This window comes from Oryctolagus cuniculus, chromosome 14 (assembly GCF_051225735.1).
Source record: "Oryctolagus cuniculus isolate XC-2025 breed Fujian yellow rabbit chromosome 14, ASM5122573v1, whole genome shotgun sequence".
NCBI lineage: Eukaryota > Metazoa > Chordata > Mammalia > Lagomorpha > Leporidae > Oryctolagus > Oryctolagus cuniculus.
The window spans coordinates 59,672,222-59,699,717 of NC_142880.1; the positions used below are offsets into that span (position 1 = coordinate 59,672,222).

The 27,496-nt window shown below is 40.6% G+C and overlaps 1 protein-coding gene across 1 annotated transcript; it reads left to right on the forward strand.

The window, feature by feature from the left end:
- Positions 1–133: 133 nt before the first annotated feature.
- On the forward strand, positions 134–27,335 carry TARS1 (threonyl-tRNA synthetase 1). Its single transcript, XM_002714114.6, has 19 exons — positions 134–308; positions 5,414–5,494; positions 10,011–10,201; positions 13,235–13,358; positions 16,532–16,653; positions 17,122–17,239; positions 17,507–17,571; positions 17,652–17,730; positions 19,577–19,723; positions 20,745–20,843; positions 21,596–21,762; positions 22,232–22,394; positions 22,490–22,627; positions 23,492–23,569; positions 23,723–23,823; positions 23,909–24,013; positions 24,355–24,427; positions 26,454–26,568; positions 26,874–27,335. Exons 1-19 carry the CDS (start codon positions 252–254, stop codon positions 27,020–27,022), a joined length of 2,172 nt encoding a protein of 723 aa, XP_002714160.2. The 5' UTR covers positions 134–251; the 3' UTR covers positions 27,023–27,335.
- The last annotated feature ends 161 nt before the right edge of the window (positions 27,336–27,496 follow it).

Here is a 27,496-nt window from a genome sequence, read left to right on the forward strand (position 1 = left end):
GATTTCCTAGAAGGGCTGTCCCCCAACAAGCCTTCTCATTGGTTCACAGGGCGGAGGGCCCGTCTCCCGCCGTCGCCGATTGGCTTGCCCTTCCCCGGGCAGCTAGAGGCGGGCGCAGGCGCCTGCAGGTTGCATCAGCTGGTGCGCCAGGGGCAACGTGGTGCGAGCGCCGTGTTCCTCGGAGACCAGGGCCCGCTTCTGCCCGCCTTCCGCCTTCTTCCAGACCTTCGCTCTCGGCTCTGCGTAGTCCGATGTTAGAGGAAGCGGCCAGCAGCCCTTCAGGGAAGATGGGAGGCGAGGAGAAGTCGGTGAGCCAGTTTGGTGGGGGGACCCAGAGCTGGGCCAGGACGCTGACTGCCAACGCTGGCGGTCGGCGGCGGGCGGGAGGCAGGAAGCAGCGGGGGCCGAGTGTGGCCGGGACGGACGTAGAACTCCCGGATACGTCGGGGACCCGATTGGACAGGAGTCGTCCGTGGTTCATTCTCATTTTTCGGATGAGGAAAGGGAGACCTCGAGTCATTGCTCAGAGCCACACATCGAAGTAGAAGCTGAGGCAGAACTCGGGGCTCGGACTCGCGACTCCCAGACTTGTGTTCTGGCGCTTTTTCTGCCGGAAGCATATTACAGAGCTTCACTTAATCCTAAAACGCTGTAGGGTGAAAGATCCCCAGTTTAAGGAAGGGGAAACCAAGCCCCCGAAATCTGCTCCACCTTGCCCAGGTTTAGGCAATTTCCACACACTCGTGAGTGGTGGAGACCGGCTGTTCACAGTTTACGAATGGCTGAGAAGCTGCGCCTGTCTAGGCTGCAGCTGGCCTTAAATTCATGAGAGCTGATGGACGTCATCCTTTTGAACTTTCTCTTGGGCGTCAACCTTGGCATAAAGACATACCCCACCTCTCTTTGATGCTGCCACGTAAAGTTTGTCTTTAAATGATCATTTAAAATTTCTCGGTTTTTGTTATGCCTGGCAGCAAGCTGAGTGAGCCAGGTAGGAAAATGAATAGGACCCAGTCCCTGGCTTTGAGAACCTCCTAAGTCCTAAAGTTATAGTGATGTGTGACCAACTCTGGGATTCCAGAAGAGAAAGCACTTCACTGTGGTTGGGAGGGGTTTGAATGTGGACGAATGAGTTCACCTGGGAAACCAGGCGGAGCAGTGTTTTCCCAGGTGGAGAAGGCATTTGGGTAGTGACTCCTGTCTGTCAGGTTGCTTGCAAGAGATATGCTTGAGGCAGAGGTATAGCCATCAGAAAGATCTTGGGCAATCAAGGATGATCATATTCTACGCATGAAGTTTTTCAAGCAGGGATGTGTTAGACCTGGGCTGTATTTGTAAAAGCCTCTGGTGGTGGGATAGAAGGGGGAGAGCTTCAACCCAAGTAGCCTCCCTTGCTCTGACAGGACAGGAACCCTAAAAGACAGTTTTTTTCAGTTCCTTCAGAGATTCAAATTGGAAAAATGTATTTGAGTGTTTCTAAGTTACATAAATTTTATTTAAGGTGGTAAGTACTGGCTATATGTAGACTTTTTCCATCTTTTTTTCCCATTTAAAAGTGATATTTTCACTGTTCTCTAATTTGCTTTTGGTTTCATCTTTCAAAGTTAATGGACAATGGAATTTAAGAGATTTATTTTGGTGCAAAAATTAATTGAAATCCATGCATAGTTTTTTCATAATACACATTTTCCATGAACTTAAACATTATTATTTATTTGAAGGAGATAGACCTCCCATTTGCTGGTTTACTCCCCAAATGCCTGCAACAGCTGTTACTGGGCCATCCTGTAGCCAGGAGCTATAATCTGAGTCTCCCACGTGGGTGGCAGGGAACCAAGTACTTGAGCCAATACCTGCTGTCTACCAGAGTGCACATTAGAAAAAGGCTGGAATTAGTAGCAGGGCAGGGACTTGATCCAGGCACTTCCAATGGGATTTGGGAGTTCCAAGGAGCATCTTGGGACCACTACACCACCTTCCCACCATGAACTTTTTGAATAACCTTTATATGAGATTTCTCCCTCTTGAATAATGAATTATACAATAGCTAACATTTATTGAATGCTAACTATGGATATGGCGCAATATGAATGCATTGAGTGCTTCATTCAGTTCTCATAGTAACCCTGTGAACTGGATTCTGTTTATACCCCCATCATACAGGTGAGAAAACAAGCATAGGAACAGTAACTCACTCAAACTCAGTATTCTGTCGTCAGTACTCCTAACCCCTATAGTCCTGTCTCCCATCTTCTGCCAGGGAATGAGTCAAAGACAAATACTATGACAAATTAAATATTTGTTTTATTTGAAAGGCAGTGTTGCAGAGAAAGGAAAATCTCCCATATGCTGGTTCACTCCCCAAATGGCTGCAGTGGCCAGGGTTGAACCAGGCCAAAGCCAGGGGCTTTATCTGAGTCTCCCACATGGGTGCAAGGGCCCAAGGACTTGGGCCATCTTCTGCTTTCCCAGGCACATTAGCAGGGAGCTGGATTGGAAGTGGAGCACCTGGGATTTGAACCGACACCCCTATGGTATACAGTGCTGCAGGTGGCTGCTTAACCTGCTATATACCATAGCACCTGCCACCCCCCGATTATAGTTTTGTGTTTTTTTTTTTAATTTGTTTCAAAGGCACAGTGGCAGAGTTATTTTCTTCTATCTGCTGGTTCACTCCCCAAATGGCCACAAGAACAAGAGATAGTCCAGCCGAAACCAGGAGCCAGGAACTCAATTCAGGTCTCCCAAATGGGTGGTGGCAGGACCCCAAGGATGTGGGTCCCTTCTGCTGCTTTCTGGGCACATTAGCTGAGAATTGGGTTCACCAAGTAGCTGGGACTGGAACCAGTGCTTCAGCGTAAAACATGGGTGTCCCAAGTCATGGCTTAACCTGTGCCATCACCACAATATCTACCCCTCAGTCAAGTTTTTGGAATTACAGAACATTCCTGTCTCAGCTGTCTGGGATTGAGTTTATTTGAACTATGTTCTGTAGATACTTTCTTTTCGACTCTAGCATCCTCGAAGAAGGTAATTCCTAGCTTCCCTTCACAGTCCAGTTCTCTGCCCCGACTTTTGCATTGAAATTTTATTTTTTTTATATTTATTTATTTGAAAGAGTTACACAGAGAAAGGAGAAGCAGAGAGAGAGGTCTTCCATCCGCTGGTTCACTCCCCAGTTGGCCGCAACGGCTAGAGCTGTGCCGATCAGGAGCATCTTCAGGTCTCCTAGGCAGGTGCAGGGGCCCAAGGACTTGGGCCATCTTCTACTGCTTTCCCAGGCCATAGCAGAGAGCTGGATCAGAAGAGGAGCATCCGGGACTAGAACCGGTGCCCATATGGGATGCCAGTGCTTCAGGCCAGGGCGTTAACCCGCTGCACAGGGCGTTAACCCGCTGCACCACAGCGCTGGCCCCTGCTTTGAAATTTTAAATTGTTGTTACATAACTATGTAATACACAAAGTCATATTTTTTTCTTTCCTGCCTTCATTGAGCAGAGAACAGCTACCCACCATCTTCCCAGTAGGTGTAAGGAGGGAATGGGCCTCTGTTTCAGAAAGGCCTGTTTCGGTTTCCCAACTCTACCACCTACTATCTGTATAAAAGTGGACAAATCACCTTCTTTGAGGGTTTGTGCTCATTTGTGAAAGGGAGAAGTATTTAGAACACAAAATTCTTGTTAATTTTCTCCCCCTTTTTTCACTACACCCATTCATTTGTTAAATGACCAAAACCAAATTTTTTTTAAAAAAATTAATTTGTTTGAAAGGCAGAGTTAGAGGGAGAGAGAGAGAGATCCATTTTCCATCCACTGGTTCAATCCCCATATGGCCTCAACAGCCAGGGTTGGGTTAGGTTGACACCAGGAGCATCTTCTGGTTTTCCCACATGAGTGAAAGGAGCCAAGTACTTGGGCCATATTCCTCTGCCTTCCCAGGCATGATAGCAGGGAGCTGGATCGGAAGTGAAGCAGCTGGCTCATGAACAAGTACCCATATGGGATACCAGCATTGAGGTGGCTGCTTAACCCACTGTGCACAACACTGGCTCAACCAAAAACATTTTACTAGAAAAAGAAATTTCATTCTTAGGCTCCTAAAGTGAAAGAAGGGTTAGTTTGAGATAACATTAGGAATCTTTTAAAAATTTTATTTTTAAATTGTACAAGTAACATGTTTTAGATGACAGATTCCATTATAAATGGATAAACAATGTGATATTATATGGCAATAAAAAGGAATGAAATACTTCTATCTGAAATTATGATGAGCAAATATTTGAAACTGTGGTGAGCAAAAGAAGGTAGTCACAGAAGAACTCATATGGTATGATTATTTATATGGAATACCTGCATGGGCCAATCCATAGAGACAGAAGGAAGGTATATGGCTACCAAGGGCTGAGTTAGGAGGGAAAGGGAGTGACTAATATTGGGGACAGGGTTTCTTTTTTGAGGTGGTGAAAATGCACTGCAATGGATTATGAGAGTTGTACAACTATGAATACACTAAAAACCATTGAATTGTGCACTTTATGCTGTTAGGTAGTGTGGTTTATGAATTATATCTTAATGAGACTGAAAAAATCACAAACATTCAGTACTATACTTCTCCCCTCCTTTATATTGGTCACTCAGTATCCCTGGTACAGGTCTAACTATTTTAAAACTTCCTGTGAGTTCACTGCTTCTGATTGAAGTTCATATGCCTATCTGGTTTAATCATTTTCTCTTTGATTTGTTTTTTGTTTTAAAAACTCTGACGACATCTTGTGTGTATACTTAGAATGTATTTCCTCTGTTTTCACAATCCAATCTGCCAAAATCCTCTCCATCCTAGCACTTAGTGTGATTGCAGCCTGTTTGGCAACTATTCCTGGTATTGCTGCTGTGTTCTCCAGGAGAGCCTCATACATGTGTGCCGTGGTGTCCTGAAGAAATGAAGTTTGCATGTCGTAGGGATTAGGTCTTGGGTTTGCTTCTTCTGCAGGATTTAGCAAAATGCTGTGAGCACACAGGCTTTTGGAAGTGCTGTGGAATGGGGAGATACATATTGCATTTGATTTTTTTCTTTTCCTGGAAATGCACTTACTGAGTACATGTGTGCTTCTTTGTAGCTGTATGTTTAGAACATGGTACAAGTAAACCTGCAGTGAGAAATCCCAGGAATAGTTAAAATTAAATGGAATTTGAGGAATCGAACATGGTCAGTAACTCTACTCTTTTAGGACTTGTCTTTATTGTAAGTTGTTGACTTGTCTTTGTTAGTAGTGAAATTTTCAGTCTTTCAAAATCAGATTTCTGTTTGTTTTTTTAAACATACTCAAATGACATCTTCAAAACCATTGGGGTATTATGGGGGAAGGGCTGTGAAATTAAAGTACAAACCCCTCATTTCTTTTTTGCTTATTTAGGAAGGTGCTGGTGAGGAGAAGAGGAAGGAAGGAGGCAAGAAGAAGAACAAAGAGGGATCTGGAGATGGAGGGCGAGCAGAGGTAAAAGTCATCCTCACAGAGTGCTCTGTTCTCAAAAGTTGGGACACACTAGGCAGCTGTCTCAGGCTGGTTATGTGGAAGGGATCCTGTGTTTCCCGTGAGCTTGTAAGATGGCACTAAGTAGGAAAATTGGGGAGAAGAATTAGGAAAAGCTACTCTGCAAGTGGGAGAACAAGATGGGTAGTCATTGCAAAAGGAAAGCAGCTGGAGTAAGACTGTAAGATGATCTGATTGTGGGGTTTCACAGAGGAATCGTGGACTACGGTAATAATCTGCTAGAATGGATGGCAGCTGTTTGATCATTTTATTGAGATATTAAGGAAATAAAAAGGTGGTGTTTGAGCTTCTGCTGCATTTACAGAAGCCAAAAATGGCTTGACCCTTTCTCACTGTTGCCAACTGGACCTGTTCTTGCACTTTGGTTTTAAGCCAGGACAAATCCCTTGAGTCCCTTCAAGTGTGCAGAGAATGCTCTCAGTTCCCTGAGCTCATGCTAAAAGGAACTGGTATGACCAAAACTAGCCCACATGCAGCCTGCCTCCTGCGTGTTTTGCCTTAACTGGCAGTTAAGCTTGTCTTTCTACATTATGGTTGAGGTTGAGTTACTGTGAGCTGTGCTTCACTTTTGCTTTAGTCATTATGGCCATTTTATTGGATGGAGGCTTGAAAACTACAAGAGGGAAGAAGTTCAAAGGAGCAGGCTTAGCAGTAGCACAACAGACTGGCTTTACAAGTGCTGCAGTTGCTCAGCTTATAGTGCTTTCATTTACTTGTGAGTAAGTTTATGCAGGTTGAGTAGCCCTTTCTAACATGCTTGGAAGCAGAACTATTTTAAATTTAAGACTTTTACAGATTTTGGGACATTTGCGACATTTTGGGATTTCACTGTTAAGCATCCCTTATCTGAAAACCCAAAATCTGAAAAGCTCAGAAATGGAAACTTTTGGAGCTTGATGAGGGAGCGTGTCAGATTTTGAATTAGGGATTTCCAATGTGTCAGTATTCGGGCATAGTGATACTTAGAGCTCCACCTAACCATTTCTCCTATATTTGGTCCATCTCTTGTCCATTATACTTCATTGTCAATGTAAGGCAAATTTTGATTGTGATTTTAAAATTTGCAAGTAAATACAATAATGCTTATGAATCAGTCATACTCTTCTGTCACAGCTTGAGAGTTAGCTTGGAAATGGGAAACAAAGGGTACAATTAGAGTGCCCTTCTGAATAGGCCATCTTGAGTGAGACTTGTGTATGTTTAAGGATTGGTGTGGAAAGATTGTACAGTGCAGTGTGCTGGCCCTTGCCTCCTCCCCTGCAATCCTGTCATCGTGTACTTGCCTTGTTCCCTGTGAGGGAGATGTGCAAGTTCTACTCATCTCTGCCTTCCCGGAGCCAGGCCCAGGCCCAGGGACCGTCTGCTCAATGGATGTTGAATAAACTGAGTTGTACCCTAAGTTCTTCTGACTAAGAAGTACAGAAAAATGCAAAATACATATTGGCCCTAATTTCTTTTTTGTACTTTCATTGTAATCACATGCAAAGTTTTGAGGATATAAACTGCAGAAAAATGGAGAGGGTTAAGGGAGTAGGTGGGATAGGACTGAGGGTTCATGGTGGGTAGGACTGGGGACTATGCTTTGGACTGAAAGGTTCAGATTATGGTCATAGAGTGACAGAGTGGACTTTTAGATATTAATTCATTGGTTCTTCATGTAGGATTATGGACACCTGTGATCAAAATCTCCCAGAGAGGGCTAATGAAAAAGACACTGAAGGCAAGAATTACAAAGATATTTGGGGCTCTTCCATTTCAAAAGATGAAGACAGAAAAGATAAGAAATGAGAAGGGAATTTTATATAATGGAAAAAATAAAAATGCTCCTTCACCTAGAAAGCTTAATTGTTCCAAAAAGTTGTATTTTAATAGGTTGAAATATGTAAATATGTGTTTTTAATCTTATGGGTTTTTTTTGTTTTTTGGCTGTGATGTTTAGGAAAATGTTATTAACCTCTAAAGGTGACCTAGTGGGTAACCATGGTCACCAGAAACCATGGAACCCAGGCTGTGTACAATGAGTCTATATACTGTAGTTGGCTTTCATTTTCTTTTTTTTTTAAGATTCTATTTTATTTATTTGAGAGGTAGAGTTATAGAGAGAGGGAGAGGCAGAGAGAAAGGTCTCCCGTCTGCTGGTTCACTCCCCAGATGGCTGCAATGGCTGGAGCTAAGCCTTTCTGAAGCCAGGAGCTTCTTCATGTCTCCCATCCAGGTGCAGGAGCCCAAGCACTTGGGCTGTTTTCAACTGTTTTCTCAAGGCCATATCAGAGAGCTGGGTCTTAGAGGAGCAGCCAGGACTTGAACCAGAGCCCATATGGGATTCTGATGCCGCAGGCTGAGGCTTAGCCCACTATGCCACAGAGTAGGCCCAACTTTCATTTTCTGTTAGTTCAGGTCACTTTCTCAGATAATAGTCTGTACTCCTTTCAGATTAAGTGTGTTTTATGTTGTATATAGAATGTATTTAGAAGCATTATCAAAATAGAATAAGTGTTAAGTTCTTGTATTGGAATAAGTCATTTTTTTATTAAATATATTCGAAGGTAGAAAATCATGGTAAAAATTAAGCCATCCTCACTCTGCTTTTGTGTATAATTGCTAATATCAACATTATCATCATTTAAGATTGTAAACACTGTCAATGTTAGTGGGTTGGCTATTTTATGACCACAGATTCACTACCTGTTTTGTAGACTGACATTAGAGGAAGTGAGATTTTTGATTTCTATCTTTTTATTTGCCAAACTATTAAACTTGAGTGGGTATCAGATTTTTGATTTTTGAAAGGCAGAACAACAAAGAAAGGGAGACAGAAAGAGACAGAGGTCTTCAGCTGCTGGTTCACTCCCCAGATGGCCACATTAGTGGGAAGCTGGATGGGAAGCGGAGTAGCCAAGTCTTGAATTAGTACTCCGCTATGGGACAGTGGTGTTGCAAGCTGCGGCTTAAAACCCTTTGTGCCACAATACTAGTCTAGGTACAGAATATTTTGGTTGATTTTATCTAATATTTAAATGAGTAGCATTGTGGTATTTTTTTTTTTTTTAAGATTTATTTATTTATTTGAAATGTGGAGTTACAGAAAGGGAAAGGCAGAGAGAGAAGTCTTCCATTTGCTGGCTCACTCCCCAAATGGCCAGAACATTCAGGGCTGGGCCAAACTGAAGCTAGGAGCCAGGAGCTTTCTCCAGGTTTTCCATGTGGTGCAGGGGCCCAGGCACTTGGGTGGGCCATCTTCCACTGCTTTCCCAGGTGCATTAACAGTTAGCTGGGTCGAAAGTGGAGCAACTGGGACTCAAACAGGCACCCATATGGGATGCTGGCACTGCAGGTGATGGTGTAGCCTGGTATGCCACAGTGCTGGCCCCATGCCCCTGTTTTAAATACTCCCAGGAAAGTATGTGATCCTGTCTTCTTTGAATTCAGTGATACTTTCAAATATGGGAATTCCTAAATCAAATTCCTGGGTGGTTGTGAGTGGAGACACAGGCAGACCTTGTGAACAAGACTGAAACAGAATGAAAGCCAGTTTTTATTTTTTTAAGATTTTATTCATTTGAAAGGCAGAGTTACAGAGGAGAGGAGGAAAGACAGATGGAAAGTCAGAGATCTTCCATCTGCTGGTTCATTCCCCTGATGGCTGCAGTGACCAGAGCTGGAAAAGGCTGAAGCCAGGAGTCTGGAATGCCATTCTGGTCTCCCATGTGGGTGGCAAGGGCATAAGTGCCTGGGCCATTTTTTGCTGCTTTCCCAGGGGCATTGGCAGGAAGCTGTATCAGAAGCAGACTGGCCCTGAATTGAACTAGCACTCATATGGGATGCTCGCATTGCCTGAGTGGCTTGATCTGCTATGCCACAACTCAGGCCTCCAGTTGTTTCTATAGTAATTTCATTTAGCTAGAAAAGACCTTAAGAGGGCGTTTTAAAAGCACACAGGGCACGAGTTAAGCAGCTGCCTGCAGCGCCATCCCATTCAGCTCCCTGCTAACATACCTGGAAAAACAGCCTAAGATGGCCTAAGTGTTTGGGCCCCTGCCACCAACATGGGACACCTGGTGAAGTTCCCTGGCTTCTGTCTTCTGGCCCTGGCTTCACCCAGTCCTTTTGGCAGCCATTTGGGGAGTTAACTGGCAAATGGAAGATTCTCTCTGTCTCCATCTCTCCTTTCTCTCTCTTTCTCTGCCTTTCAAATAAATATTTTTAAAAAAGAGATAAAAGCACTTGATGGGAATTTTTTTTTGCAAAATGATAGTATTTGTCAATTCAGGATGTTGGCAGCCCTCTAAGGTAAAATTATAAGAAGTAGATATTAGTATTATTATAGCAATGCCCATGATTATGGCAGTTAACATATTGCATTGATCAGTCATTGTGGCTTTTATATTGTCTATTTTATAATTTCTTTTTCTAAAAAGGAAGACAAGTTTTTTTCTGAATTTTCACATTTGCTTTGCAGTTGAACCCCTGGCCTGAATATATTAACACACGTCTTGAGATGTATAATAAACTAAAAGCAGAACATGATTCCATCCTGGCAGAAAAGGCGGAGAAACACAGCAAGCCAATTAAAGTCACTCTGCCTGATGGCAAACAGGTCGATGCAGAATCCTGGAAGACTACACCTTATCAAATTGCATGTGGAATTAGGTACAAGAAACATCTACCTTGACCTCCTGATGTTTTTAACCATACTAAACATTTATTCTCTTGACAAGTTTTATCCTCATACTTTGTTACTGCTTGAAAGTTTTTGGGTGTTTATATTGCTGCAGATTTTTAAAACCAAAGTGATGTGGAACCTTACAGGCAGGATCTGAAGTTAATTTCTGAAAGAATCTGCTTTGTACCTATGAAAATTTGTGTGTGTAGTTCTACTTTGATCATAAATGGCACAGAATCAAGTAGAAAGCTTTACCGGTTTTGCCTTAAATGTCTCAGTTTTGAAGTTAAATGTGAAGGCAGATCATGCTACATGAGAAAGTTAAGAAATTTATATGTGACATGAAAAAAGCATATGTTTATAAATTCAAAGAATACCTAATTTTTTTAAAAGGTTTTTTTGAAAGGCAGAGTTATAGAGAGGCAGAGAGAGAGAAAAAGAGGTGTTCGATCTGCTGGTTTACTCCCTAAATGGCTGCTATGACCAGAGCTGATCTGATCCGAAGCCAGGAGCCAGGTCTCCCCCATGGGCACGGGCCCAAGGACTTGGGCCATCTTCTACTGCTTTCCCAGGCCAAAGTAGAGAGCTGGATCAGAAGTGAAACAGCTGGGACTCAAACTGGTGCCCATATGGGATTCTGGCACTGCAGGTGGTGACTTTCCCTGCCATGCCACAGCCTGGCCCTATGAATACTAATCTTAAAACCTAATTGGACAGGGAGGAAATTATTTGAAGTAACTGAGAAATAAATGCATACTTTGTAATTGATGTGATTGAATCAGTGGTTGGCCAGTTAATCAGGAAATTAGAATCGGGAAGTTATAAATTGATAAAAAAAAAAAAGACATATGGTCATTTGACAGGCAGAGTGGATAGTGAGAGAGACAGAGAGAAAGGTCTTCCTTTGCCATTGGTTCACCCTCCAATGGCCACCATGGCTGGTGCACTGCAGCCTGCGCACCGCACTGATCCGAAGGCAGGAGCCAGGTGCTTCTCCTGGTCTCCCATGGGTGCAGGGCCCAAGCACTTGGGCCATCCTCCACTGCCTTCCCTGGTCACCGCAGAGAGCTGGCCTGGAAGAGGGGCAACCGGGAAAGAATCCGGCGCCCCGACCAGGACTAGAACCCAGTGTGCCGGCGCCGGCCGATAAATGACCATATGTCTTAAACCAAGTAAGAGTGGTTTTTATGTTTTGCTTTTCTTTATTTTTTAAACCATGTTAAAGCTAAGAACAATATGCAACAGCAAGCATATGCCCTTTTCTAGAAAATGCTTGCTAATTTTTGTCTTAAACGTTTTAGTATATAATATATGCATATATATTCATTTATTTTTTATGTGTAAGGCCAGGACTTTTGAGGATAGAGAATGCCAATTAGAGTTCCCGTATTAATATAACAGAAATGAGAAACGGCATGATTGCAGAATCTTTCCAGATGTTTATGTGGTTATTTTTATCCACACCTTCCTTGACAAAGTTTTTTTCCCCATTACCCAACCTTTATCAACCCTTACCAGTTATTGAACTTGGCTTTTTAGAAGCCACATAAACAGGTTTGGAAACCTATGCAGTTGAATCTTGGTAAGCATATTATGCAGGAGTCAAAGAAAATAGTCCATGAGCTGTCACTGTGCTGTGGACATTGGTTATTTTTACAAAGTGAGTCGAGTGTTGCAGTTGATTTGACAGGTACTTCTGCCTTACTCCCAAAGAAGTAAAAAGTTGCAGTGATAACCAAATTTACCAGGTGAGATCCTAGAAAATGGCATAGATGTTTAAATACCAGTTCAACCTTTCAGGTTAGATTTCTCCTTTGTCACACAATGAGATTATAGCCATGTCATTATTAAAGTTCATGCTTTTGTGAGTCCAGAAACTTTTTTCTCAACATTCTCCTGTGTTTTCATCTAGTACAGAATAGATTGTAATTTTTCAAGTGACCTGTTGGAAAAAAATTTTTGCAAGCACTGCAGATTTATATAGTGAAGTGCTTAAAGCCTTGAGGGGCTTTAGGCTGGTCTGTAATCAGGGTACTTTATTAAGACATTTTTGCACAACTCCAGAATAAGTATTTATTTTCTATTGGAATATGAATAATGGCCTATTTAAATGTTCAAATGATTAGTGGTGAATATGAAAGGGAAGAGAAAAAGCCATGCTCCCTTTGCTTCAAAAGATTTTCCTTTGAAGTTTTGTTTGGTTGTAAATCAGAAAGTATGAATTGCTTTATCCTTTCTTTGAAAGACTAAAATGATTCAGGATGGCCTATATGTTATCTGTGTTTTCAAAATAACACTATTGTTAACCATCTCAGGGCACCATTATGGACCAGAAGATGAAAGTCATTTCCAAAATACAGACAATATTAGTTACCTTTATCTGTTTGTTAGTCTTGGGAAACTCTTTGTACCAAAATGAACAGACATTTCTCTCTGTCAGATTCATGTTAGGTTTTGTGAAATGTTTATTTTTAATCATTTTACTGGTTCCATCTGTTCTCATGGAGGAAGAAAACATTGACTGTTATCTACAGGAAAGTCTCATGAGCACTGAATATTGAATAGGAATTTTTTCTTCACTACTTTTTTCTTGATCTTTAAGGGAGGGGTGGTTGTATAAATTTAGTTGTAAACCTTTACACAGAGCAAGAAGAAAATAAGAGCCTTCGATGACAGATTTTCCATTAACACCTTCAAGCCTTCTGTGAGATTTAACAGTGTAAAAGGTGTGTAGTCTCCTCTGTTAGTTGAGTGTACCTGCTGAACATCATGGAGATACCCAGATTAAATAGTATTCTGAATTTTCAGCATATATATTCTTGGGTACATTTTTTTGGAGACTGTTGCTTTTTCATTTTATTTCAGAAAGGTATAGATACATCTATATTTTATAAGACATATAGGTATATAACCAGAGTATTAATGTATAATATAGTTCTTTCCTATTCTTAATATTAAATGTTGTATTGTAAGGAATTAATTTTTTAAAAAATTCTTGTGTTTTTGTGTATATTTTTAAGTCAAGGCCTGGCTGACAATACTGTTATTGCTAAAGTGAATAAAGTTGTCTGGGACCTAGACCGCCCATTGGAGGAAGATTGTACCTTGGAACTTCTCAAGTTTGAGGATGAGGAAGCTCAGGCCGTAAGTGTTCATTGAATGGCAGCTCATATTGGCAGTTCATCCCAGCTTGTTGCTACTTTCGTGATTGTCATAGTCATATTTGAAATTTGCATTTAAAAGGGCTTGCCTGAGAAAATTAAGAGGAGATGTTGAATATGTTTATTTTCATTACTATATACTTTCATGAGGAAGAATCATATGGGAATTTTTTTTTTATTTATTAAAGTTATACAAGTTTCATGTATTTCATATATACAGTTTTAGGAAAACAGTGATACGTCCTACCCTACCTTCTCACCCATGCTCCCACCCCTCTTTCCTCTTTCATTCCCATTCTTAATTTTTTATAAAGAACCATTTTCAGTCTACTTTACTCAAAAGATTATCACTACACTAAGTAAAGAGTTCAACAAATACTGTCAACTAAAAAAAAAAAACACTGTTCCTCAACAGTAGAGACAAGGGCTGTACACAATCATCAAATCTCAAAATGTCCATTTTACTCCAACATACCACATTTTAGATGCTCTGTTAGTTACCTCAGATCAGGGAAAACGTAATATCTCTTTTAAGGACTGACTTATTTCACTAAGTATAATTATAGGTTTCCAGTTGTGACCATGCAAAAGACAAGATTTCATTTTTTTAATTTTTTACAGCTGAATAAGTACTCCAGTGTGTGTGTGTGTGTACACCATAATTCCTTTATCCACTCAACAGTTTGCTTGCATTTTTAAATTTATGTAATTGCCTTTCAAATAAATAAATCTTTTAAAAAAGATGCTCGGGGGGGAGGGGGTCTTCTATCCACTGGTTCACTCCCTAGGTGGCCGCAACGGCTGGAGCTGCACAAATTTGAAGTCAGGAACCAGGAGCTTTCTCTGAGCCTCCCATGCCAGTGCAGGAGCCCAAGGACTTGGGCCATCCTTCACTGCTTTCCCCAGGCCATAGCAGAGAGCTGGATCTGAAGTGGAGCAGCCAGGACTCGTGGGATGCTGGCACTGCAGGTCGCAACTCTACCTGCTACGCCGCAGCATCAGCCCCCATTTTTTTCTCTTAAGACTTGGACTATGTCTCACCATTCCCGTCTAGCCTGTAGGGTTTCTGAGGAGAAGTCAGCTGCGCATATAATTTGAGATCCTCTGAAAGTGACCTGATGTTTCTCTCCTGCACATTTTAGAACTTTTCTTTATGTTTTACTGTGGAAAGTTTGACTGCATTGTGGCATGAAGATCATTTCTGGTTATGCCTATTAGGAGTTCTGTGTGCTTCCTGTATTTGCATGTCTCTTTCTTTCTCCAACTTAGGGAAGTTTTCTGTAATTATTTCACTAAGTAGGCCTTTAGTCCATTCTCTTTCCCCACCTTCAGGAACTCCCCAGACCCATATGTTTGATGGTATCTTGTAAGTCTCCAACACTGTTTTTAAGTTTTCAAATTTCTTATTTTTGTTCTGAATGAAAGATTTCCAAAGACTTATCTTCTAACTCAAATATTCTTTCTTCTGCCTCACCAAATGCTGATAAAGATTCCCACTGCAGTTTTTATTTGATCTATTGAATTCTTCATTTCTAATATTTTTGATTTCTCTTTAAAATATCAATTTCATGGGAAAAATTTTCATTCATGTCATGTATGGTTTTAGTTTGTGGATTTGCTTTTGATTGCTTTTCAGTAATCCTATGATTTTTTTGAATTTTGTTTCGGCATTTCATCAAATTCTTCATCTTCACATTCTAATATTGAAACGTTATTGTGTTCCTTTGGGGGTGTTCATAGTGTCTGTCTTATTCTTGTTTCTTGAATTTCTGCATTTATTGTTAGGCCTTTGTGGAGTTAATTGTTATTTTCCTCTGATGGCTCTTATCTTTGAGCTGTGCCTCTGTTTCTTAGAATATCTGCACTTTCAGTGAATACCAAGAGATGTGTGGTAGATGTGGCCGGGACCTCTGGTCAGTGCTTCAGGCTGGGGCGAGTATCCATGGTAATGCCCCCATTGGGCATGGTAGATCTCCTCTTATTAACAGAAGGGGTCTCATCAGTGTGATCACCGCCTCACCTCCTCTCCTCCATGCTGAGCAGTGCCTGGGTGTTAGCCCTCAGTGTATTCAGTGCTCATCCACACCTCCGTATGAACTGCACAAACGCTCTGTGCATTCCTCACTGTGAGTGCAGTTCCTGCTGTAATGATCTGCCCTAAGCAACCAAGAAGCTCCAAGTGTGTGGAGCCACACCAGTGATTTCCCAGAGACCCAGCTACACCCTGCACCCTCGCATGTACCACCAAGTCCCCACAGTCTCAGTACACAAGGCTCCCACGGTCTCTGGGTGCAGAGGTTTCCTTCTGCCCTGCCATCCTGTCCAGTTAGCAAGAGACAGATGTTCCCTGAGCCAGTTCCCACTAGGAATACTGATTCTGGGAGGCTGCAGACACCTCATGGTCTTCCGTGGTTTCCTGGCCATGCTCAAAGTCAATGGGACTGCAGATTTTCCCCTCAGGTTACACGCATACACAAGAGCCAGTGGCCAAATGTTGCTCTTCATTTTCTACTGCTTTCCCTGGCCATAGCAGAGAGCTGCATTGGACATGGAGCAGCCGGGGCTCAAACTGGCACACATATGGGATGCTGGCACTGCAGGTGGGGGCTTTACCCACTGTGCCACAGCACTAGCACCACCATTTTATTTTCCTTTCTTTTTTTTTTAAAGATTTATTTATTTATTTGAAAGTCAGAGTTACACTGAGAGAGGAGAGGCAGAGAGAGAGAGGTCTTCCATCTGATGGTTCAGTTCCCAATTGGCTGCAATGGCCCAGCTGCTCCAATGAGGAGCCAGGAGCTTCATCAAGGTCTCCCACATAGGTGCAGGGGCCCAAGAACTCGGGCCATCTTCTGCTTTCCCAGGCCATGGCAGAGAGCTGGATTGGAAGTGAAGCAGCCAGGAGTTGAACAGGCATCCATATAGGATGCTGGCACCTCAGGTGGCGGCTTTACCTGATACACCACAGCACCAGCCCATAGAGACCTTTTAAAATTAGTTTGGCTGTAGGTAAAATCATTGTAGTTGACAGATTTATAAATTGAGATTTTTTTTAATTGATTTTGTTTGTAATAAATTGTGCTCTTTAAAATGACCTTGTTAGCCAACAACTTGTGTGCCAGCACTGAAACTACTCTTTTTTTCTTAATATTTCAGGTCTATTGGCACTCCAGTGCTCACATTATGGGTGAGGCTATGGAGAGAGTCTATGGTGGATGTTTATGCTATGGGCCACCCATAGAGAATGGGTTCTATTACGACATGTACCTTGAAGAAGGGTAAGTTGTGGCGCTGGATAAAGAAAACAAAATGTGGGTGACTGAGTCTGTGAATGTGCCTTTTTTTTTTTTTTTTTTAAGGAGTCAGGACACCGAGGTCATTGCTTTCTGCTACCGAGTGTTCGCATTGTCAAAACTGGAAGTGTTGCAGTTTAGTTGTTGATAGAGGCTTTCCTGAGATCTCTGATCTAGATTGATGGAATTAAAGCCCCTGGATATATTGAGAAATATAAAACAAAGCTGGTGGGAGGGAGGAGGCACTAGTGAGAAGGTCTCTGTGATGACAAAGGTACAAAGCACTGTATGCATGAAATACGAAAATAATTTATGGAAAAATAGTCAACACATACATGATGCAAGGGCCCGATGTTAACCCTTTCTACCTCTAAAGTGTCCTAGGAAACATTGGTGTAAGCCAGCAAGTGGTCAGCATGAAATGGTAAGAGATATTGCTTTCTCGTCCCTCAGGGGTGTGTCCAGTAATGACTTCGCTTCCTTGGAGACTGTATGTAAGAAAATCATGAAAGAAAAACAAGCTTTTGAAAGATTAGAAGTTAAGAAAGAAACTTTATTGGAAATGTTTAAGGTAAATTTAATTGTAACAGCCTCAACTTTTAATTTTTTTTTTTAATTTGCTGTTTTGTGGCTTCAACTTTTACATCATCCATGACTTGTACCATTGGGCTTTAGGGTATTAAAGGAAATCTATTTTGTTCTTGAGAAGAATTTTGATGGGTGACATATTGGCATTTTTATACTTATACAATTCTGATATACTTTGAGTTATATTTTAGCAACCATATTTTGAGGTACAAATTAAAGGAGGGGTCTTAAAAATTGTTTCTGTTTTCAGTACAACAAGTTCAAATGCCGGATACTTAATGAAAAAGTGAATACCCCAACTACTACAGTCTATAGGTGAGAATATCAGATGTCATTAAATGCAATTGGGCTGTATGACTTTGTATTTGTTAAAATTTTTTTCATTTTGTCTTTAGATGTGGCCCCTTGATAGACCTCTGCCGGGGTCCTCATGTGAGACACACAGGAAAAATTAAGACTTTAAAAATACACAAAGTAAGTAATGTAACTTTAAAGACTATGTAACTTATTTGCCTAGTATAGGTATGTGCTTAAATTTGCATGGGTTTTTCTCTTCCACCATTTTTTTTCCCAACCACGTAAGATTTTTTTTTTTTTTTTCTTCCTGCTGTCTACTAAGTGGGCGTTCTTTCTTTGTCTTCAGGCTTTTATAACTCAGGTTCTCACCGGGAGTCATTAATTTCATCCATGATCTCCATAGGGTGGAACTGCAGGGAATTCACCCATCATGAAATAATGGCTGTGAGACTCACTGTAGGAGGGTGTGCTTTGGCCCTTTGTATACACCCAAGTTGTCCTTTTTAATAAAACTATAAACCGAATTTTACAGTTTTCTACAACAGCTGTGCATTTAATACCAGTGAGGATACATTCTGAGAAATGTGCCTTTAGGTTATTTTGTTGTTACCCAAGCACCACAGTGTTCTTACCCAAGCCAAGATGAATATGTCACTAGATGATATGGTCTTAGTAGGACAGTGATATTTTTTGTTTTGTTTTTAAGTTTTATTTATTTGAGAGAGTCAGATTCCATTTGCTGGTTCACTCCCCAGATGGCTGCAATGGCCAGGGCTAGGCTAGGCTAGGCTAAAGCGAAGAACTTAATTCAGATCTTCTACGTGGATTCCAGGGACCCAAACGTTGGGCCATCTTCTGCTGGTTTTCCCGGGCCATTAGTAGGGAGCTGGATGGGAGTAGGGAGCTGGATGGGAAGTGGAGCAGCCCCTGCCCTGATACAGGATGTGCTTTACCCACTGTGCCACAGCGCTGGCCCAGGACCAGGACCATGGCCTTAGATATTGTCCTTCATTACCCGAAACACTGTTATGCAATGCAGACTACAGTTCATACATTTAATTATTAAATTATTAGTATTAAAAGGCACTTTAAATCATGAGAATAGTTGACATTTCAGGATGTTTTTGTTTCATTTTCATTTTTGCTTAGTCTTTTTGTGAGACATGCCCTTGCAGTCAGAGTAATGTCCATGGCCTAAGTGAATGAAAATTGAAGAATGGCATTCTTTTTGAAGGATGAAGATAACTACCTTTGGCTGTGGAATGAGTCTAGCTACTCCAGCTATGCCTCAGAACCACAGGAGACACTCTGCAATTTTTTTATGCCATTTGTCTTGTCCAAAGGACTAATACTAATTTGACTTATAAAATAACTGAGAAATAAGATCCAACTCTTAAAGGTTTATTATTTATTTGAAAGAGTTAGAGGGGGAGGCAGGTCTTTCATCTGCTGGTTTACTTTCCAGATGACTACAATGACCAGGGCTGGCTCAGGCCAAAGCCAGGAGCTGCTTTTGGGTCTCCTACCTCGGAGCAGGGCCATAAGTTCTTGGGCCATCTTCTCTCTCTCTGGCACATTAGCAGGGAGCTGGATCAGAAGTGGAACAACCAAGACTAGAACTGGGACCCATTTGGAATGCCAACAGTGCAGGCTGGGGTTTAACCTGTGCCACACATTGGCCCCTCTAATTTTTTTTTAAAGATTTATTTATTTACTTAAATGTCAGAATTACACACAGAGAGGTCTTCTATCCACTGGTTCACTCTCCAATTGGCCACAACAGCCGGAGCTGCACCGATCCAAAGCCAGGAGCTTCTTCCGGGTCTCCCACATGGGTGCAGTGTGGGCCACCTTCCACTGCTTTCCCAGGCCACAGCAAGAACAGGATTGGAAGTGGTGCAGCCAGGTCTCAAACCAGCACCCATATGGGATGCTGGCATTGCAGGCTGCGGCTTCACCTGCTCCAATTCTTAAAATGAGATTTACAAATCTGGTGATCTTTCATGGTTAATCCCTTTTTCAGAATTCCTCCACATATTGGGAAGGCAAAGCAGATATGGAGACTCTGCAGAGAATTTACGGCATTTCATTCCCAGATCCCAAAATGTTGAAAGAGTGGGAAAAGTTCCAGGAGGAAGCTAAAAACCGAGATCATAGGAAAATTGGGAGGGTATGTAAAAGAGCAGTGATGTATTCTGTTTTTCTTTAGTTTGAAATGTGAAATGTAGTTGTGTTAAGTACTAGAAATTTCCTTTTGAAGAGATGCTATAGCTTTCAATTAACTATGGGCTACTGGTTATTCATGTATTATGGAGTATGTTTCATACTCAAAAATGCATTGTAGTTTTCTGTAAAAGAGCTATAGCTATTTCATAGAGCCAGGAGAACTACATTTAGGAAACATCTAGTCTGACTGATTTTAAAGATGTGGAAACTGAGACCCAGACATACTAATCTACTTGCTGGCCAAGGTGACATCAGGTCACCAGTGGATTCTTTGTCTCATTTCCTTCACTCTCTGCTTACCACTGGATATAGCCTCAGATTGGAAGTTAATGTTGATGTAATCATTCTCCCCTGAAATAGGGCCCATTCTGTGCCAGAGGTCCTTGATTGTCAGGTGATGAAGTTTGAGCTGAAGACAGTAGCCATGCCATGCTCCTTTGGGAAGTCACTTGCACCAGTGAGGAAGCTGGCAGTGATTAGGAGGAGGACCGGGGTGTCCCTGAGAGCTTTGGGTACTTGGGATTATGGGGGCAATGAGGAAGCAGATTGTCTTTCACATGACCCAAAGTTAATCATCTTCCTCTCCTCCTCCTCCTGATTATCAGTGTCCCATTCTCTTTCCTGCCCTTTGTTTTGTAGGAGAGAAAGGGAGGGCAGGGTAGAGAGAGGAGGAAAGAACAAATGAAGTTGAAACCTCGAGGAATTAAAGATCTCTCAGTGTGGGCAGTGGAAGATGTCACTGTTTTGGAATCTTGACTGGGGAATGTAACCGGCAGAAATGGGCCTATGTGAAATTGTAAATCAGCTACAATTCCCCACCATTAAATTGTGCACCAGAAATAGTGAGATGGTTTGATTCAGCATTGGTACTAATTGAAATATGGGACATGACTGCTATACTCAAGTTTTCTAAAGTTTGGTTTGTATACATTCAAGTACAATCTTAAGTTTTTTTTTTTCTACAGGACCAGGAACTCTATTTCTTCCATGAACTTAGCCCTGGAAGTTGCTTTTTCCTGCCAAAGGGAGCCTATATTTATAACACACTTATGGAATTCATCAGGGTAAATCATTTTCATTATTTTAAGATTTAGGATATAAGATAAAAATTTGTATTTTGATGTCTGGGGTCTCATAGGTCATGTAAGAATACTTACTTCCTATCATACCATTTTGTCCATTTACTTAGCTGTACACAGGCAGATGAAGTTGAAGTAGGATGTGTAACTCTGTATATTTTGTGTAGGAGATCTTTGACCTTTCATTTATAGCTTCCTTGAAAAAGCAAGCTAGTCTTTACATTGAACCATAAAATTTCAAACATGAATTTAAAGAGAATTTGTGTACTTACCACCCAAATTTAAAAAATATATCATGCTATGTTTGAAAATTATATAAGTTTTAAGAAGTCTCCTTTTGGAACCTCTTTCTAATGCTTTCTACTCCTTTCCAAGAAGAAACTGTTTTGAAGTTGACATGGATCCTTAGTACCCCAAATATTTACCCTTAAATTATTACATTGTCTATTGTGATATTTTTTCAAATACTGTTTATTTTCAGTTGTTACATATTATTCCTTTATCACTTTGAGTACTATAAATTGAGTTTCCCATATTCCTAAACACGATGTGGTTAGCCTGGTTTGTTTAAGCTTCCTTATGTACATGTATAAGAGGTTCCCTTTTGGAAAATACCTAGAAGTGCAATTTCTGAGTAATAGCCCATGTATCACTTAGGAGTAAAAAGTGTGATTTTTATACTATCAGAAAGGTAAACATTTGTTTGCTTACATTTGTACTGTTTGTTCTCTTAACAGAGTGAATATAGGAAAAGAGGATTCCAGGAGGTTGTCACCCCAAACATCTACAACAGCCGACTGTGGATGACCTCAGGCCACTGGCAGCACTACAGTGAAAACATGTTCTCCTTTGAGGTGGAGAAGGAGCTGTTTGCTCTTAAACCCATGAACTGCCCAGGACACTGGTATTCAGCAGCTTTGAGTTTCTATTGAAGATTTACTTGTGCCACAGTTTGAGCTTGCTTTACCTCCTTCAAAAGATTTTTTTTAGGTTTATGTATTTGACAGACAAAGTTAGAGAGAAAGGGAGAAACAGAGATCTTCCATCTGCTGGTTCAAGCCCCAGATAGCCTCAGTGGCAGGGCTGGACCAGACCGAAGCCTGGCGCCTCATCCTGGTGTCCTGTATGGGTGGCATGGACCCAAGTTCTCAGGCCATTTTCTGTTGCTTTCCCAGGCATATTAGCAGGGAGCTAGATTGGAAATGGAACAGCCAGGCATCACCTGTACCCAGAATGCTAGGCCCCCAAAACAATTATTAAAAACAAGATGTGTAATCAGAAAAGCATGGAATTAGATGTCATAGTAGAGAAGCAGTTTCACTTTCCTAGAGTTCAGGATTGGTAGATTTCAAATTTCGTGGTTTTTTTTTCAGCCTTATGTTTGACCATCGGCCAAGATCCTGGCGGGAGTTGCCCCTGCGCATTGCTGATTTTGGGGTCCTACATAGGAATGAACTGTCAGGGGCACTCACAGGACTTACCCGGGTACGAAGATTCCAGCAGGATGATGCTCACATATTCTGTGCCATGGAGCAGGTATGAGACCCAGTAAGATAAAAATTTTTCTTGGCTTCCAAAGTATTTCCATTTTTCAAAGTATTTTTTCTTTTCTGTGCTTTCTAAATTTAAAGATTGAAGATGAAATAAAAGGTTGTTTGGATTTTCTACGAACAGTATATAATGTATTTGGATTTTCTTTTAAACTGAACCTTTCTACTCGCCCAGAAAAATTCCTTGGAGATATTGAAGTATGGAATCAAGCTGAGAAAGTAAGTGGTGTTTTTTGATGGGACAGACACTATCTGAAATTGGCCTCCTTAAAAGGATTAAAGCAGAAGGAATTGGAAGTGATTCCTAGGTGTGAGGAAGCTTGTTTCACCAATGATTGAATGTTATTTCATTTACCAAGCTGCAAGCTATTTTTCAATTTTATTTTGAAAGGTTTACAGAGAGAGATCTGCTACTTCACTCCCCCAAATGATAGCAATGGCCAGCAATGGGCCAGGAGCTTCATCTGGGTCTCCCAAATGGTGGCAGGGGCCCAGTTACTCAGGTCAGCTTCTACTGCTTTTCCCAAGCCATTAGCAGGGTGCTGGTTCTGAAGTGGAGCAGCTAGGACATGAACAGGCACCTAATATAAGATGGAAGTGTCTTGTTACCCTCTACGCCACAACACCAGCCCCTTGTTGATAAGCTGTAAACTTAAATACCCTTGTTAAAGATTTATTTATTTGAAAGGTAAGCGATTTCCCAAATGGCTGCAATGGTTAGAGCTGGTCCAATCCAAAGCCAGTAGCTGCTTCTGGGTCTCCCACACTGGTACAGGGCCCAGAGATTTGAGTCATCTTCCACTGCTTTCCCACACGCATTAGCAGAGAGCAGGATTGGAAGTGGAACAGTTGAGACTCTAGCAGGCATCCAAATGAGATGTCGGCAATGCAGGACACAGCTTAACTCACTGTGCCATAGCACTGGCCCCAAAAAGGGGTTTATATGAGCATAAGTTTAAGGGGACAAAATTACAAAGTTGAGAATAGTGATCCATGAAAATAATTGTATTTTGAGTCTCAGGTTGGTCCAGAAGGGAAGTTGCAGATAAACAAAAATAAAAAATCATTTTGCTTTATCTTTAGCAACTTGAAAACAGTCTGAATGAATTTGGTGAAAAGTGGGAGTTAAACCCTGGAGATGGAGCTTTTTATGGTCCAAAGGTTAGTACCAAAGTATTTTTTGAGTAATGTAATTTTCATTTGTGGGTGAAGAGGAGATTCTTTTAAATTTAAAAAGGAAAAATTAGCCTTATTCCCACTGTTGAGCTGAGTTTTAACTCAATGTCTTATGGTAACCTGGCCCTGTCTTCTTAGATTGACATACAGATTAAAGATGCAATTGGTCGGTACCATCAGTGTGCCACCATCCAGCTGGATTTTCAGCTGCCCATCCGCTTTAATCTTACCTTTGTAAGGTGAGTTTCTGGTTTCAGGTCAGAATTTTCTCTAGAAATATACAAGAGGAAATGCATATATAAGGCAAAATGTTTTTCTTCCCAGCCATGATGGTGATGACAAGAAGAGGCCAGTGATTATTCATCGTGCCATCCTGGGGTCTGTGGAGAGAATGATTGCCATCCTCACAGAAAACTATGGGGGGAAATGGTAACTTCTGTCATTTTCTCTGGTTTTGTCTAGTGTAAGTGAGCAACAACTTTCCAATTTAGTAATGAAATATTCTGAAGAGTCCCTCCTTGTCAGTGACAAGTGTTCAGTAAAACGAATCACTGCACCAAAACTTGTAATCTTTTCTGAGTAGGAATCCTAAGTCTGCCAACTTAATTATAGCTGAATCCTGCAAAATGATAAACTCAGGGCACTGTATTCCCCATGATGAAAAAAGTATCCTTCCATGCTTCAGAACAGATAAAGAGCAGAGTAAGAATTGTGTCATCCTTGTTAGAGAGTGTATCCAGATCTGGAGTAAAGTTTGTCTTCTTTTAAAGGCCCTTCTGGCTGTCTCCTCGCCAGGTAATGGTCGTTCCAGTGGGGCCAACCTGTGATGAATATGCTCAAAAGGTAATCCTTAACTAAGATTTTTCTTCAACACCTCTTGTTAAGTGTTTCAGATCTCAAGCCATACATTATGAGTGAAATTTAACTGTTTTCTATATGTGGTAAAAAGTACAACTTTTGGATTACAGTGGTTTTTCTCCCCATAACTTCCCTCCCACCCCATTCTTCAAGATTCATTTTCAATTATCTTTACTTAGTCTGATTTGATCTTCTGTATATAAAGATTTCAACAGACTGTACCCACAAAGATGCACAAAGTATAGAGTATGATTATATTACCTTTTCAGTGCTTTTGTACATGAGTACCTGATCAGAAGACATTCAGATAGTATTGTATAGACACAACACTTGTACATTGTAGCATTTAGTATTTTAAAAACCAAACCAACAAGTACCTCAACATGATGTGTGAATTCAGATGTAAAATGCAGTTCAGGCTGCTCTTTGGGTTAAAGAGTAATTCTGCTTTGTTTTTAATCCAGAATTTTTCAGTTAGCATCATGGTGGATGAATGTTTTACCCTTCCTGCTAAAAAAACTAGCAAATGTATAAATGGCCATTCCTACTTATACCTTACAGGCTAGAAGAGTCTGTTCTAATGTAATGATATTTTAGGAAGTGTTCTTAAAGCTTATAGTAGAGAAATGTAACAAAATCTTTAGAAATTGTGTTTTAAAAAATCCCAAGTTAACATTTTAAAAAATCCCAAGTTAACTAGTTAAAGACCACTAAAGCATAAAAATTATTAGTATGGCTAATATTAGTTCAAAGATCATATAACACATACAAAATTAGTGTATTGTAGATGATTTGGGCTATTTGGATGCCTGGGTCAGCCTAAGAAAGCTAATTTTACTGGTGATAATGGAGTACTGATGACAGTTACAATTTAAACTTCCATACCTAAAAGATTTCCATGGAAACATTCATTCTGCATTGTAACCAGGACTTCCAGAAACTGGACCCCTTCTTAGTGTTTCTAGGTCGTGTGGTGGTGATTCTGCTCTGTAACTTGTGTGTTTGCAAGAATAAAGGCTGGGCAGATGGTAAAGCTCGCTGGTTTTCACTTACTCCGCCTCTTCTTCGTGTTAATCACACTGTGTAAAAACTGGTTTATAAACCAGGTGTGGGGTGTTTTGAACATAAGAGCTAAACTCAAAGCAGGTTATAAACAGATTTTTTTTTTTTTAACTATCCTTCATGGCTAGTATTACTTTTAGGCTAGTAAATCTTCATTATTACATTTTAAGGTTATAGGACTAATTAATACCCATGAGAATCTGATTTGAAAAACCTTTGTAATTATTGGGTAGAAAATTTTAACCTAGTTTTTGCTTTGATATTGAAAATAAGTCTACTTGATAAACATGGACCTAAGGCAATATAGCAGAACTGGCATTTTTGAGGTAGTAAAAACAACTGTACATTTCTGGAACTTCATTTAACAATCTTGATTTGATCTTTGGCTTTAATCTGTCTTCTGCTTTTAATTTTTTCTTGATTAAAGAAATTATAAATAAATCAGTTGAGAAAAACTTAGAATTCTATTTAACATAGTAATCATCATGTTCAGTTAATTAGTGTTAGAAAGACAATTCTTAATGGCATTTTATATTCCATTCTCCAGCAACAGAAAAGTTGGGATGATTTTAACCTGGTTGTGCTATCGGCATTTTAGCTTAAAAAATACTGCACACAAAAATGGCAGTGGTTGGAGGATTCCTGTTATTACCGACTTGCTGCATATGCATGGGATTAGAAATCCATCATTGGATGTTATATGTAAGCTGATAAACTATACATCACAAAGGGAAAGCAATTAATTTATAAACATCTTGAGAGCTAATTAGGTTTACTTGATTGCTTTGATTCTGATTTTCGAAATGTTCTAGGGCATTTCATCTCTCAAAGGCAGTGTTTTTTTTACAAGTCACAAATTAATGTATACTTTTTGTTAGCATTCTTTTTCTCCTGCTTGCCTGAATGTCTCGTTCTAGAGCTAATGAATAAGGTATTTCTGTATAAATAGGTCCGGCAGCAGTTCCATGATGCTAAGTTCATGGCGGACATTGACCTGGATGCTGGCTGTACACTGAATAAGAAGATCAGGAACGCACAGTTAGCCCAGTATAACTTCATCCTGGGTAAGGAAGGAAAATCCTGAGACCTTAGGCTCCAATGAATTCTCTGTTTAGTTCCTTCCAGTCCTGATTGTGAAAATTTCATTAAATGTCTTAAAAGGTGTGTCTGAAAGTTTTTATATGAAGAGATAAAAGATGAAGGCAAGAAAAGTTTTAAGTTGCCTGGACTAAATGACCCCATTTTTTTTAAAGTAGATTTTTAGGTCAAATGTGTTTTAACATATTGGGAACTATAAAGAGGTGGTTTTGATATTCATTAGTAATCCTGTATCTCTAGACAAGTCTAACCAAGCTCTCTTACGTTTTAGTTGTTGGTGAAAAAGAGAAAACCAGCGGCACAGTTAATATCCGTACCAGAGATAATAAGGTCCATGGGGAGCGCACCATTTCTGAAACCATCGAGAGGCTACAGCAGCTTAAGCAGTCCCGTAGCAAGCAGGCAGAGGAAGAATTTTAACGCAGACTGGACTACTGGAAGAGGATGATCAGTGTTTCCATCACAGTAATTTATACTGAACTTGGAAAAATTAGGCAGAATTGAGCTCTTTCAACCCAGACAGGTTTTAGACAATGTGTAATTTAAGGGATTAGAGAGCCATCAAAATGATTTTATTTGTAAAAATCTGGTGAAAATAAAAAACCACAATGAATGCTTTAGTGTAATGTGGGAGAAATCTTTTTGTAAATTAAATTTAGTTGAAACATTCAACAAGCCAGAAAAGCTACAATTTGGATTATGGTATAAAAATAAAAAAATGTTCATTCACAAACTAAGACTGCTTTGTCCTTTACATAAACAATCATACAACTGGTCCCAGGTATGTGTATCTTGAAAGTTCTGTGCCGGGCAGGCCTGCAGCGTATAATGTTCTGTATCAGAAAACGGTGATGAGGAGAAGAACACTACAAAATAAGGAATATTTATGTGGTA

Bases quoted from the DNA above. Each gene is read 5' to 3' on its own strand.
- TARS1 (XM_002714114.6), top strand. From the start codon at position 252: ATGTTAGAGGAAGCGGCCAGCAGCCCTTCAGGGAAGATGGGAGGCGAG. The intron at 5,495-10,010 runs GTAAAAGTCATC...TTTGCTTTGCAG, and splicing joins GAGATGGAGGGCGAGCAGAG to TTGAACCCCTGGCCTGAATA. The intron at 16,654-17,121 runs GTAAGTTGTGGC...CTCGTCCCTCAG, and splicing joins GACATGTACCTTGAAGAAGG to GGGTGTGTCCAGTAATGACT.